Source organism: Oxyura jamaicensis, chromosome 1 (genome assembly GCF_011077185.1).
Source record: "Oxyura jamaicensis isolate SHBP4307 breed ruddy duck chromosome 1, BPBGC_Ojam_1.0, whole genome shotgun sequence".
Lineage (NCBI taxonomy): Eukaryota > Metazoa > Chordata > Aves > Anseriformes > Anatidae > Oxyura > Oxyura jamaicensis.
Genome location: NC_048893.1, coordinates 74,744,032 through 74,759,576, shown reverse-complemented (window position 1 = coordinate 74,759,576; position 15,545 = coordinate 74,744,032). Strand labels below are relative to the sequence as shown.

General features: G+C 41.5%; 1 protein-coding gene across 1 annotated transcript; it reads left to right on the top strand.

The window, feature by feature from the left end:
• Nucleotides 1-3,291: 3,291 nt before the first annotated feature.
• On the top strand, nucleotides 3,292-14,515 carry LDHB (lactate dehydrogenase B). Its single transcript, XM_035311036.1, has 8 exons — nucleotides 3,292-3,459; nucleotides 3,611-3,742; nucleotides 6,888-7,005; nucleotides 7,469-7,642; nucleotides 9,694-9,867; nucleotides 11,145-11,262; nucleotides 12,110-12,233; nucleotides 14,174-14,515. The coding sequence occupies exons 2-8, from the start codon at nucleotides 3,617-3,619 to the stop codon at nucleotides 14,339-14,341; spliced, it is 1,002 nt and encodes a 333-aa protein (XP_035166927.1). The 5' UTR covers nucleotides 3,292-3,459; nucleotides 3,611-3,616; the 3' UTR covers nucleotides 14,342-14,515.
• Nucleotides 14,516-15,545: the final 1,030 nt, after the last annotated feature.

Here is a 15,545-nt window from a genome sequence, read left to right as displayed (position 1 = left end):
TTCTTTAATGTGTGATGCATTTTTTCTTCTAATGGAAAAGTCAGATGAATATGCACAGAATTAAACTTAAGTGTACCAGAATTTCAGTTCAGCATCTGCAAGTATTGTGTGTTGATCAGCACTTTGTGATTTCCAGCATGTTTCTCCATTCTTCTTGGGACTATGCTATGGCCATCTTTAGACCATGGCCATAAGACCATTGACATTTTTTCTGTGGGAAAGAGTTCCATTAATAGAGATTTTCAAGCGAACACCGTTTCTAATCAGGTCTAACAGTAGTTTTGGGAAAAAAAAAAAAAAAATCATCAGGGAAATCATACCTACTTTCATGTGTTTTGGGAAGATGATGGCACAGAAGCAGACCTACCTAATTACAGACTTTGTATACAAACCGAAAGTTAAATGTGATTAAAATGTACACACACACACATACAAAAAAAAAAAATGTTGTAAATGTATGAAGGCTACTAGGCAAATTTATTTAGACTGTGTCCCTTAACACTAGGGTTTGTTTTTCTGAAAAACTCTGCTTCATCAAAAACGCCAACGTAGCCAAACTTGAGCTGAACTTTGAAATTGTAACCTGTCACCACTAGGCCTCCTGTTTGACCCTGTCTCTTCACCTCTCAGTGCCTCTGTTGTTCTCTGTCGTCTGAGAAAATAAGTAAGCAAGTAACTGGAAGCAGCAAGGGGGAATAATCTTCTTTCTTCTTTTGACCTGCACCTGCCCTATCTATTTAGATTGCAAGAGCTTCAGAGAAAGGAATAAATACCCTCTGCTTTTAATACCACCAGCAAGAAAAGGCCTGATCTAAATTAGGGCTTTTAAGGTCTTTCAAACAGGAAAGTGGCCTTTCCCTCTTAGCTTAATTACAAATGCTACTGTCATAACTAATTGTTGAATGCTTGTAATGCAAGAGAAGGATCCAGTCCAAAGAGTATGTGATGCAGTGGTGAGCGCTCCTCAGAAAGGATGCTAGCAGGAGGCATACGGACCCATGCTCCAATTCAGGAATGAGTGAATCCTGCTCTCAGAATCCCCTGGCCTCTCCAACCTCAAGTACCTTTTTTTTCTCCCTTCCCCCTTATTTTCGTAAAGTCCAGCTCTACATGTTCCTGTTCTGATTATACAAGATAAACTGTCTCACCCTGACTTTTCACTGTATGATTTTAATGTCTGTCCAGCTCCCATTTCATCTGTAGTTAGGACGTCTTGAATTCATTTTCTTCAGCCACTACCTGAAGTGCCATGCAGATGACTTAACTCATTCCTGTCTCTCCAGGGCACCCTTTGCAATGCCAAACAACATAATGAAGTAAAGTAGGTCACAGCTAGATAGTCATTTAAAGCCAGCACGGATCTGTACTGCTGCCCAGAAAAGCAGGTTTCACCCTTTCATCACCACTCATCACCACCTCTCCCAAGCTGGCACCAACATTTGTTTGGCTGCTTGGTGAGCCAGAGAGAATTAATCCAGTGAGCACTAAGCTGGCAAAGTAATTAGCAAAAAAAATCAACAAAACTTTAAGCTGGGAACAACAACAAAAGGGCAACCACAGTCTTAGACAGGAAGGGCTAGCCTCTGTGTCTAGTCACTTATTTAGGAGGACTCTGGAATCTACCCTTCTGCTTTCCTTCTCATAAGAGAGAGAATTAATGATGTGTGATGAGGCATCTACAGTTTTTTTATTATTATTATTATGTTTGTTTTGTTTGTTTTTCCTGGTGAAATTGGAAATGTATGCAATTCAGCATTCTACCTCTACTTTCTCTCTTGACTACTACAAAGAAGTCATGTTACAGCATTAGGAGAAAATACTTCTTGCTATTCTTACCTTTCGATTTCCCATGCATTGGCCCTGCAGGAATTTCAGCAAACCACTTCCTTCTTCCCTGTTCAGCAACAATGGCAAACTGTATACCCAAAATTGTATGCCCAAAATGTCCCAATGCAAAGCAACAGAAAGGTCAGAGGAAAAGCATGTCATATCTTATTTAGTGTTCTTTAGAGTGGTTAGTGTACTTATTACTTTAAAAAGGAACAAAACTCCATTCACACTCCAGGGACTCAGTTTCATTCCATGGGCCCTACATAATTTTAAAGTGATTCTCTATTGGGATTATTGGGATACGGCACAATAGTCCGAGATACTATGATGTGGGTTGGGCCTTCTGTTGGAGAAGGAGGAAGAGGAGGAGGAGGAAGTAGCAGGAGGAGGAACCATTGTGGCACAGTGTTGTTACATTCCTTTTTCTTGCCAAAGCCTGTGTGACTTCAGACATGCCATTGGCCCAACCAGGATTTATTCAACCACAATAAATTAGCAGAAGTCAGCTGCAGGGCAAAACTCAGAGCACACAAAAATCAGATACTGTAACTTGAGTAACTTTGCCCCAGAATAAGACAATGTAAAATGCTTTATTTGTGCACAACTCATTCTTTGCAGTGATTCCTCTTAACGTTCCTCCTGGCTAAGTCGATAGCTCTGTGAAGCAGAGAGAACACTTCCTCTACCTTACTGTGAAGGTAAACTCATAGATGTGCGTGAGGGCCTCCATGTACATGAACAGCGCAAGCAGTGTCCTTTATGTGTGCAGAGCCAGAACCAGGCCTACAGCCAGTTCACAGCCCCACGTCAAGTAAGGTCTACTTCTAACACTATGCTGCCTGAGGCTCTGCACTACACTGCACAGCCTGTTTCCAGCTAACGCAGGGCTCTGCTGCAGGTGACCTTGGGCTGGGTTCCAACAAACTCACTCCAACCATCTGCGCACCCTCCCTTGATCAGTAAAAATAACCCAGAGAGGGATGGCATTTCCCTTTTTTCTGTGAGGCTGCCATGCAGTTGCATAGGCCACACTAACCGACCTCCAGCTTTCCCTGTGCTGCAGCAATGCCTGGCTGCCATGGGCAAATGCTGCAATAACCCTTTGTTGCAATACCCTTTGTTGCAGTGACACCCCATTGCAATAACCCTTTGTGACAATGAGCCCTTGTTGCAGGGACCCCCGGTTGAAGAAACCCCCATTGTGGGGATCCCCGGTTCAAGAAACCCCCATTGCAGGGACCCCCGGTTGAAGAGATCCCTGGCGCAGGGACACCTGGTTGCAGGGATCCCCCCCGTTGCAGGACAAGCACCTCCACAAGCCCCGTGGGGGGGCGTCGGGCCGGTGGAGATCCCTCCCCGCTTCTTCCAGAGCGCTCCAAACACGAGAGAGGGGAAGGAGGGCCATGGGCCGCCCGCCTGTGCCTGCAACCCCCACCCTCTGCGGGGCCTGAGCGCGGAGCCCACTGCCCCTCACGGGCTGGGGCCCGCCCCGAGGGCGAGGCGGGGGGCGGTGGGGGGCGGTGCGGCCCGGCTCGTTGGGCCCCGCCCCTTCCGCTGCGGATCCCTCATTGCTGGGCCCCGAGGGGAGCGAGAGCACGGCTTTGCATCCCCCGGCTTCGAGCACAGCCGGTGGGTGCGGGCCGAGCGGGGCCGCTGGGGATCGGGCCTCCTTGGGTCCCTGGCTGGGGGGAGGCGGCCGGTGCCGGATGGGGGGCTTGGTACCGAGTGGGGTGGTCGTGGGGTCGTATCCAGCCGTGCTGACCCGAGCTTTCCCCCGCAGGACGCCATGGCGACCCTGAAGGAGAAGCTAATGACCCCCGTGGCCGCCGCTAGCGCGGTGCCCAGCAGCAAGATAACGGTGGTGGGCGTCGGGCAGGTGGGCATGGCCTGCGCCATCAGCATCCTCGGAAAGGTACGGTGCACTGCCGCCTTCAGCCATAAATCTAACCGTCCCTGGCCTGTTCCGAGTCCTCCTTTATCTTTTTTTTTCTTTTTTTTTTTTTTTTTTAATATATGCATCCTTAATTCTTCGACGACAAAGCTGGAGGCTGCCCAGTGGAGCTCCGCCACTGAATAACAAATGTGGGCGCTGCAGAAGTCGGTGCAGAGTATGGGAGGACTGCGTGCCCTTGCAGTGTGCTCTTAATGCATCCGTGCCCTAACTGAAGCGGCTAAAATATCACTGCATTCAGTGGGCTTCTTTACTTCTTTTGCTGGTGTTGCCTGGTTACAGAGGTGTTATCTGTAGTCTTCAAAAACTAAATCTGACTGTAGAGGTTACTCTAACTTCTGTTTACTTTTACTAGGTAAATTCCGAGTTGTGGTCTTAGAGCAGAGCCTAAACATGTAACAAGGATCCTTGTCCGTTGCATTTTATTTTTTATTATTTGTGAATACTGTGGCCAAGTTAAATTTGATTCCATATGCTCTTTTTTAAAAAGATGATTGGGAGCCACAGACCTTTTCTTTCTTACTAAGAAAACAAACGTAAGCCCTACTAAGTAGCTCATAGCACATGTAAGACTTCTGATCCCAATGCAACTGAAACAGTTGTCTCTTATTTGGAGACAATCTGTTCTCTATTACCTTGAGAATGCATGTTTTGGAGTACTGATTTTAACTGAAAAAATGTTCAAGGGCTTTGACTTGCTAATATTTAAGCCTTGTCAGCAAGAAAAGATAGCAGTAAGTAAAGGCCATTGTGAACCTCAGTACTTAATTGAAGTTAAACTTTTTTATGAGTATGTAACTTGTAACTAAAGCTGAATGGTAATAGGGGAGAGGAAGACAAGTCACTGTTGCTTAAAAACTACAGATATAGATATAAAAAGAAAATGCTTTCCTCAAACTCACTTGGTTTTGAAGCAGTGCTGTAGCTTTTAAGGGTAACAGACGAGAAGTCAGGTAAATTACTGTAAATATAATTACAATCCATTATTTGTCTGTACTTAATATTGTGCACTATACACAATCAAATTGTGCTCTCAGAAGTCTAGTTTTACAGTTGCTGAGATGTAAGGACTGAACCTAGAATAAAAGCTAGGCTTAAATTATTCTATCTTGATTATGGCATGATGGAGTTCATTACCTCTGGGCTTCTGCTATACTTACTCTTTTGCAAGTGTAAGTTCTAATATAAAATGCTTTTATAACAGGAAAATGTGATTCTTGTCACTGAACTAGATGTGACTGATTTCTGCAAGATTGTTTGCTGCTCAAAATATCTTCTAATTTTGTTAAACCATAGCATAAAACTTTGTGCCCAACTTCATGTGTTAATATTTAGACACAGTTGAATTTTAGATGGCTTTGGATTTTATGTAACTTAGTGTGCTAATACTACGTTCAGTTTACTCCTGTAGTATTAATATGTACATTTTAATGACACTAAAATTCCATGTTATTTTTAGCTCTATTAGAAACAAGTCACTGTTGCTGTACCATTTTAGAAATGGAAAGATCTACAGTCTCAAGGCAACTGTTTTTAATGAGAATATTTTAAGCTGTTTCTGATAGTGATTATGTAGTCTTTTCTGTGTGTGCTAATAGCAAGCTGAATTCCCTAGGCAACATCGATGCAAATTCCTGAAATTAGTTGGAGTTATTCCAGGTACTTCTCTGGTTCAGTGAGCAAACTGGCTCCTTAGCTTGTGGAGTTTAGTGCACGGTCTATGCTCAGGCCCATATCACTAGGCAGTGTCTGTATAGATGTATATATAATCACGCTTCTGCATGCATTCCTTTTTTTTGGGATTTGGATTACATGTAGTTTAATGCTGGTGAATTCTGTTAAGGATACTTCTGATAATATTTAAATAACTAAGGCTATTTACTCTGCTTTTAAATAGTCTGCAGGGTAAGCTAGTGAATATACAATCACAGAAAGGTTTGAGTTGGAAGGGACCTTAAAAATCATCTAATTCCACCCCCCTCCCACCGCTGTGAGCAGGGACACCTTCCCCTAGACTTTGAGGTCTTCCTCCAGTACTCGATCAACTCAGTTGTAGAAGCTAATGGTGCAAAAAAGCAATGGACTCTAGTGTGACTTAAATCTGAAGTGAAAGACTTAAATATACCTGCTGTTGAGCACTTTTCTAGATGAAAAACAGTAAATAGTGTTACATGTTTAAAGTGTTCAGTTGATGCTAATAAGTAATCTTGATGTGAAATTAGCAGTGCCCTTTTTATATGAAACCAAAGAGAAGCTTGTTTGATGTGACACTTTCAATAGCATAAAAATGTTCAACAACTACCTTCAGATGGGATACAGATACCTAGGAAAACACAGCTACTAATCTGATTCTCAGTGTAATTTCCTGAGTTATAAGCCTTCAAAGTATAGTGGAATTCATGAAGTTAGCTAACACTTCTCTCAGAAGATGGTAAAACTTTCTAAAACTCTGTAGTAGAAAAACTCTATAATAGAACATCTCTATTCCACCCCTGTGTTTCACTATTGTCCTCTTCTGAGACTACATAATGTTTCCGAACTTAACCTGGCTGGACAAGCATATGTGACTAAATCTGTTTTGCAAAGCAATGACATAGTAATAGCTCTAATGGAAGAAAAATTGAAGTTTGTTTTCCCTGATGCTGTTTGCTAATATTGAGGAAAATCAGTCTGTTTCTGTTGTATTTTTGATCAATGAGTTAGTTGAAAGATTTTTTTATAAGAAAACACACTTGTGAAGTAGTATGGTGTTAGGTATCTAGACATTAAAACAGTCCTTCTTTTTTCTGCTGAATGGGTTTATAGGGCTTGTTATAACTCAAAGGTGCAGCTTTTTTTAAAAAGAAAGTCAAAGTGCATACTGGTAAAGGGGTAGCAGCACACTAAAAGCTACCCACAAATAACATTTTGGAAAGTCTGAACAAGGATGATAAACTTGTTCTGAAGCAGCCTGTGACTTTCTTCTGGTGTATCTAATAGTAGCACCAATAGTTTTGTTGTCCTACTGGTTTGTCTTTATCATGTTCACTTAGATTATATTGCTCAACTCAGAAGTAACTATGACTAATAATATATCGGTTCTTCTTAAATTTTGTTACTTCTTCAGGGTCTTTGTGATGAGCTTGCTCTGGTTGATGTTTTGGAAGATAAACTAAAAGGAGAAATGATGGATCTACAGCATGGGAGCTTGTTCCTTCAAACTCATAAGATTGTGGCAGACAAAGGTGAACCTTAACCTTAGATTATTAGGTTTAGAAAATACTAGTATTAATAAAATAGAGAAGCCTTACTGATGTTATCGGGACTCAGGATTGGGCATCAAAATGATTAAATTTATGAATCAGGGTGAGATTTCAGACTAATGCAATAATGGGAATGGTTCTCAATTCAAGCTTTCTTAAATTTCTAACAGTCAACTTACTATTTTGGGTGGTAGTTACATAAAATTGATCTTTTTCGTACTAGTGTACTAGTACTTTGTAGAAGAAATGTTCATTTATATGGATAGTGGAACTGAGATTCAGAGGAGTTGAATATATTCTCCAGACCTGTGTGCTGATTTGTTGGGATGATGTCTCGTTTGGGTTTGAATATTGGCATAGTGGAGGGACTACCCAGAATACCTGTGTGAACACAATGCTGTTGAAATTAGTTACAAGTCTAAGTCTTTTCCATGCTTGGTTGTAGATTATGCTGTCACAGCCAACTCCAAGATTGTGGTAGTAACTGCAGGTGTTCGTCAGCAAGAAGGGGAGAGTCGTCTCAACCTGGTTCAGAGGAATGTGAATGTATTCAAATTCATCATTCCTCAGATTGTTAAATACAGCCCCAATTGCACTATTCTTGTGGTTTCCAACCCAGGTAAGACAGTTCTCTAAAGTACTTATGAATTAATTCTGGTTTTGGAAAACTGGTGTTTCATTAATCTTTTCAAATAGAAATCTCATGTCAGAAATAACTTTGGATGTCTGTCTGTAGTTGCTAACTAAAATATAAAGAGCACTAAATGTGGAACACTTATTCAGAACTCCTCATAGTCTGCATTTTAAGAGTGTATCTAATGGTAGATACTTCAGTTTTTTACTTGCGTTGACTTAAGCAGTAAGGTAACTTTAAATTCCTAGCTCTGAAGGTTTGAGCAGGAGACATTCATTTAGCTCTTAAGCTGTTGATAAATAACTATCTCTCTGGCCATTCTTCAGATTGAAGAATTTACCCTTTAAGATATAAACCATGCTTGTTAAACAATTGCAATAACACTGAAGTAAGAAAATACAGCTACATCTGTATTTTCAGGGAAGAGTTTTTGTGCTGAACAAAAATGGTGGGCTAAATATAATACATAAGTAATAACTACATCTTTCATAACTTAAAAGTGAGCATACATAACTATCTAATTGCCCTGGGAAAGCTTGGACATCTGGATGCCTAAAGCTGCTTATAAACATCAGTATGCTCTGTAGGAAGTCTCTGTAGGAGTGTCTGTGTGATTCAACATTGGAGTAAAGCCATTACTATAGAGGTGTGGCAATGAAATAACACTGCTTTTAAGGCTGACTTGACAGTTGGAGTACTGCATGTAAAACTACCAACTCAGCAGGTGTTTAAGAATTAGCTAGTATACAAGTAGTACTACTGAATACTGGTGTATCAAGCAAGTAGTTACTATGCAAGTACAATAACATGGCAATTTTAAACTTATCTAAAAGTCAAGTCACAGATCAAATTGTTCTTGTTCTAGCAAGGCTAAAATCAAATTAAAGAGCTCTCCTGCAGCATAGCTGCAGGAGGAGAACTGCATGCTGCTCTTCCAGAATTGTTTTGCTTTGCTCTTTCTCAGTGTGTGGAATTGTCTTGTACAACTAGTGGGCATAGTGGAAACTACTGTGAGCCCATTAGGAAGGACTTCAGGAGCACTGGAATATGACAGATCTGTCTGGGCTGTAACTCTAACACTGTCCATATCCTGTCCTGAGTGGAAGGACCTACTGTTGGTGAAGAGTGAGATGACAAAGCTGTGCCCAGAACTGTGATGCATCTTGGCACCTGGAAGCCAGAGTGAATGTATTTATTTGAAAGGGAGGAGCTCTGTAGTCTATACATAGATTGCTCTGGCCCTGGCAGGAGCTGTGCCAATTGTGGCTGTAGGGAAGCGATGCCTAGTGGGCATGCCACTTGTAGTCTCAGTGCAGTTTGCACCTTCCTGTTATATGCTTTTGGTGCCTGAGCAAATGATCTATATATAAATACATTCTTCCTGAGAACTGGCTTCTTGAGTTTTGGAGTCGGAATTTATTGTTGTCTGTTCATTATTGCTGCTTTGAGCTCCAGAGAGAGGTTTTTCTTGTCTGCTGTAACCTTAATTGTTTTTTTCTAAAAAAAAAACAAACTATTTTTAGAGCCACATGCAGCCAAATCATAGAGCTTATTTGACTTTCCATACTAAAGAGGTATTCAGTGCAGAAACTATTTAATGAACCTGAAGTAGTTACGAACTAGAAATAGTACATAATCTTCAAATTTCTACTGTAAATTTTTCTTGCCTGTTATTGTGAAGTGGAAGGTGGCATTACTTCAGGAAATTGCTTGACTGTCTTTAGATAGATGAAGAATTCTGTCCCAATTCTGGATGCCCTAGGGGTCTAGCTGTGGAGAAAATGCTCCTTCAGTTTTGTCTGGTAGGATATTTATATCCAAAGGTCTTCCTCAATCTATTTTAAGCGGTAGCTAGATTAGTCCTAAACTTCAGTGATAAATATATCCTGCAAATGGGATAGGTCTAAAATACTGTGAACAATGAGCCCATCTATGTTTTGTGTCTTCTTGATTGCCCTACCACTTGTAATAAAGCGCTTCCTGGAACATTCTGGTATGTGAATGGTTTCATTTACTAAGCATGCTCTTCTTTTCAGTTGATATATTAACCTATGTCACTTGGAAGCTAAGTGGCCTGCCAAAACACCGTGTGATTGGAAGTGGCTGCAATCTAGACACAGCTAGATTCCGCTACCTGATGGCTGAGAGACTTGGTGTCCACCCAACCAGCTGCCATGGCTGGATTCTAGGAGAACATGGTGATTCCAGTGGTAAGGAGCAGTTCTGACCACTTTGGGATTAAAAAACAGTGTTACAGACTGAGGCTGAATATGTTATAAAAATCTGAAAAACAGATGTGACTAAGCTTGAGTGACTGGCACTACATTGTCTCTTAATTAAGACAACTAAGTCCAGGAAATCCAGCTATGCTTTTTTTCAATGAAAGTGATTCAGGATGTATAATTAAATCCTGAATTGAAAAGACCAGTTTTCACCAATCTAGTGCTGTGTCCTAAGGACTATGGTTTACTACCTCATCCCTAGTTTTTGTGGATTGCTGTAATATATGGTCTGTAATGTGATGCTCTTCTGAAAGCAGTGTTGGTTTGTACTAGGTGAGTGGCAGAGACTGTTCTAAACAATAGAAAAGGCTTACAATCCAGATTCAAGCTAACAATTATTCTTTTCCTTATATTGTGACTCTACTCCATGCTACTTAAAGAGAGGTTTTAAAAAGATAACTTTGAAAATCATGAAATCAAAAGTTTATTCATCTTAGTTTTCATATTTATTTCAAGTCTCAAAAGATGCAGCAGAACAGCTGTCTAGAAGATGGGTGCTGCTTTAAATTGTAGTACTGTTTTTGTAAGGGAGTCACATCTTCAATGTCACATTGCATTAGATCAAAGTAGTGTCTGATCAACTACAGTACTAACTGAAGGCAGACCTGTACTCTAATGAAAGTAGAGCTTGGTTGAGCATACACAGAGCTTGTCCTGCTTCACTTTCTTCTGCCTCTGCTTTGAAGTAACTAGGAGGAAATTTCCTGGTTATTGTGCAGGAACAGGGGAGAGTGCCTGTAAGCTTCTGATGTGAAGAGACTTGTGAATTCTTCTCCTGGTATTCTAAGTTTGCATATTGCTATCTCATTATTCAGGGAAATAGAGTACAGTTCTTGGAGAATATCTCCATATTGATTTGTGGGACAGCAAATACATACTTTTGCAATTCTTGAATAAAGTTAGTTTTAAAAGGCTGAACAACTAAGATGTGCCTGTTTGCTCAAATTTGAGCTTTCTGACTTTAAAAGTACTTGTCCAGAAGACTCAAAGTTCTGTCAGTAGTTGAATCTGTACTAGTACTAAAATATTCTCAAACTTGATGCCCAGAGTCCTCAGAAGTGAGCATAGCTAAATGAAAATATAAAACCTTCTCAAACTATTGTGGTTCTAGCTGCTATGACTTTATTTCAAATTTATATTAGCAAATAATCCTCTGCTTTGCCTAGTGAAATGCTGTGGAAGCTTATGTCCTCTCTGTGTTGTAGTGGCTGTTTGGAGCGGAGTTAATGTGGCAGGAGTTTCTCTCCAGGAGCTGAATCCTGCCATGGGAACTGACAAAGACAGTGAGAACTGGAAGGAAGTCCACAAGCAAGTGGTTGAAAGGTACAGTAAGTTAAGGAAATCTATGGATGCATTTGATACTAGAAATAGCACTTCTGCATGCTGCATCTCTATTCTGCTGCAGCTTTAATGCCCTCATATTAGGAGGGGTTGCACAAATAAGTAGAAATACTAGTTTAAGCACAAATGCAGGATTCCAATTGGTAGGCTTTATTTTCCCTGCAGTGATTACAACTCTTGTGCAATCTGCCTACTTGAGTACTGCAGGGCTTACAGAACCAGTATGCACTTGCACTCTTGCAAATAATTTCTTACATGGCTGTCCTTGTACAAAGGGAACAAGATAGGAAAAGGTTGTATGTTTCTGTGAGCAGAGCACTGGAGTTTCCTCTTAGGAAGACTTTTATTTGTGATTTGTCAAAAGGCTGATACGTATGTACCTAAGTTACCTGTCTCACTAAGCTGGTGTAAAGCTTTCAGACACCGGGTAAAACAACTAAGATGTGGAGGGGGTGGTATGCAGCACTATGTCTACTTAATCATTCTGAGTACATTTGGAATACTTAAGTTATTGTCCTACTGATTTGAATAAGGATTTTTTTCTTTTGTTTTTCTACCTTTAACTAAAATAATAGTTTGTACATGGAACCTATGAATCTTTCTCCATTTTCTGAGAGAACAACAGGGTTTTGTTAATATGCATATGGGATAATATAGACTTCATATTTTATACTGCAATGCTGAAATGTGACTTAAATGTTTTAATTCTAAAACTTAGCATGTCACAGGAGTTCTTCTTTAAATGGGAAACATTTGTTTATCTTAAGGTGTCTTTAAGGTTTAGTATTCCAGAAAGAATATTGATGTGACTATTTCAATGTTTCCTTAGTGCCTATGAGGTAATCAGGCTGAAGGGGTACACAAACTGGGCCATTGGCCTTAGTGTTGCTGAGCTCTGTGAGACCATGCTGAAGAATCTGTGCCGGGTTCATTCAGTGTCAACGCTGGTAAAGGTAAGAAATGGTGGCTAATTGGATCCTCTAGTTCATGTTTTTATTGTGGGAGAAACTAGACTATGAAAAGACCAAAACAGTCAGCAAGGTGATGTACAAAGGAAGCTTTGTTTAAAAAGTACTGAGTTTGAAGTGTTATACAGGGAATTTATTGTTGTAAATTTTCTCTTCTTGGCTTACCCTTATAACAAGTCTGGAGCCAAACTAAGCGCTCTGTACTGCCTAGTATTGTATTACCCTTGTGTAAAGTCTCCTGTGCATGGTATGCATCTTTATTGAGGGAAAGGCTGTGGACGTGGTCTACCTTGACTTCAGTAAGGCATTTGACACGGTCCCCCACAGCATTCTCCTCAGGAAACTGGCTGCTCATGGCTTGGACTGGCGCACACTTCATTGGGTTAAGAGCTGGCTGGATGGCCAGGCCCAGAGAGTTGTGGTGAATGGAGTCAAATCCAGTTGGAGGCCAGTCACTAGTGGAGTCCCCCAGGGCTCGGTACTGGGGACAGTCCTCTTTAACATCTTCATTGATGATCTGGATGAGGGGATCGAGTGCACCCTCAGCAAGTTTGCAGACGACACCAAGTTAGGTGTGTGTGTCGATCTGCTCGAGGGTAGGAAGGCTCTGCAGGAGGATCTGGAGAGGCTGGACCGATGGGCCGAGGCCAAAGGTATGAAGTTCAACAAGGCCACGTGCCGGGTCCTGTACCTGGGGCACAACAACCCCAAACAGAGCTACAGGCTGGGAGATGTGTGGTTAGAAAGCTGTCTGGCAGAGAAGGACCTGGGAGTAGTGGTTGACAGTTGGCTGAATATGAGCCAGCAGTGTGCTCAGGCGGCCAAGAAGGCCAGCAGCATCCTGGCTTGCATAAGAAACAGCATGGCCAGCAGGGCCAGGGAAGTGATTGTCCCCCTGTACTTGGCTCTGGTGAGGCCGCACCTCGAGTACTGCGTTCAGTTTTGGGCCCCTCGCTACAAGAAGGACATGGAGGTGCTTGAGCGAGTCCAGAGAAGGGCTACGAAGCTGGTGAAGGGTCTGGAGAACAAGTCTTACGAGGAGCGGCTGAGGGAGCTGGGACTGTTTAGCCTGGAGAAGAGGAGGCTCAGGGGTGACCTTATTGCACTCTACTGGTACCTGAAAGGAGGCTGTAGCAAGGTGGGGGTTGGTCTATTCTCCCACATGCCTGGTGACAGGATGAGGGGGAATGGGCTAAAGTTGTGCCAGGGGAGGTTTAGGTTAGATATTAGGAAAAACTTCTTTACTGAAAGGGTTGTTAGTCACTGGAATAGGCTGCCCAGGGAAGTGGTGGAGTCACCATCCCTGGAGGTCTTTAAAAGACATTTGGATGTAGAGCTTAGGGATATGGTTTAGTGGAGGACTTGTTAGTGTGAGGTCAGAGGTTGGACTCGGTGATCTTGGAGGTCTCTTCCAACCTAGACTATTCTGTGATTTATTAAAAGGAAATCTCTATGTAAAAATGGGAAAACTTCATGGAGGCCCAGCTGTGATTCCACGAAACACCCCCTAGCAAAGGTGGTAGTGAAGAGCATGTCCTGTATAGCTGATACATATATATATATAGATGTCTGCATCTAGTCTGTACTAGTTGCATAATCCCTCGTGGAGGAAGGACTCTGAGCAAGCTGAATTTACAGCTCCCTCTATAGTCAGGAAACAGACTTGTCACTGCAACATATAGTTCTGTATCTCTGTGATTTGTCAGCTGCTTGCTGAATATAAACAAAATCAAGGCTTTTAGAGGTGAAACTTCTGAAATCATCTATTTCAGGTTTGCTATTTAGTTTAAAAATCTTTGTATTTTCAAATGCACTGACTGAACTTTCTGCAGGCTTTAAGATCTCAAAAATTGTTGACATACAAATCAAAAGCAAATCTGGAGTTACGGATTTCTGTCAGTAATGCACCACTTTGTTTGTGGCAGGGCATGTATGGCATTGAGAATGATGTCTTCCTGAGCTTGCCTTGTGTCCTAAGTGCCTCCGGATTGACCAGTGTCATCAACCAAAAGCTGAAGGATGATGAAGTGGCTCAGCTGAAGAAGAGTGCAGATACATTGTGGAGCATCCAGAAAGATCTCAAAGATATGTAATTCACATGTGTTAAATTCCAGCAATAGGAAGTGTGTGCAAATGTGGGCTCTCTACTCACCATACATCCCTATGGTTAACACTGCTCTTCTAGACTTAGCTTTTGTCCACAGTAGCTAAAAGTATGCTTGCTGTAATGCACAGACCTTATGAACAAATAAAGCAACTTTCAGGCATGTTTTGTTGTTCTAGTGACTTATTTCTGTTTTTTTAGTTTATTAGAGATAAACCATTCTACTTTCATGGTGTCTGTGGCAGACACTAAGAGGTGGACATGCGTGGTTCTAAAGTTAGAAACAATGTAGTCACCTGTGGTGGGATTTCACTAATACAGTCTTATTGGAAGCAATTTCTGTATGATATTTTCAGTCCATATAATTTAAGTGTAGTTTATGCCCACACTCTTTTCCAATATCTTTACTGATAGGTAGAAATTGAATAGGGGGTTTCCCTGTGGGCCACTTGTGGAAAAATATGCCAACATTAAGGTTTTGTTTACCGCTACCCTAGAGAAACATAGAGAAAGGGTCCTATAGATCTAGAAACCTGCTGTGGGGAAAAACTTACATTGCTTACATCTCTGTTGTGTAGGCTCACTTATTTGCCTATTACTGATGTCTAGTTTTCAGTGATGTTTAGTATCAGTAAGCTTCTCTTGGTTATCGAAGTCCTACTCCATGGGCTGGAGTCCTTTGGTCATAGATCTGGGCCTTAAACTGCTGTGTCCAATTTTGGAAGCTATACAAGTGCTAATATAGTTAGAGAAGAGAATGGATTTCTGAAATATCCTTAAGTTTTGTTTTCTAATTGTTTCTGTACACTTACAGAATTGATACTAACCATAAAATAAATAAAAGGTTAGATAAAAGGGTGATAAAAGCAAGTGGCTGAGAATTAAACTCCTTTATTTGTGACACTTGCTCTGAACAACATTCATGAAATATCCCAATACAGAATGATCTAGGAAAAAAGCAGAGACTTGAATAATAAAGGGTGTCAGAGGACACTATCATGCAGCTTCATGCTGTTCCCTTGGGTCCTACTACTGATCAGTAGGGAGAAGAGACCAGTGCCTCCCACTTCTCTCAAAGCTCTAGACCACAATGAGGCTGCCTATCAGTCTTCTGCAAACCAAACTTGTACCACAGGGTCGGGTTGGCCCTTTCAGCTGGGTTGGCCCTTTCAGCTGGGTTGGCCCTTTCAGCT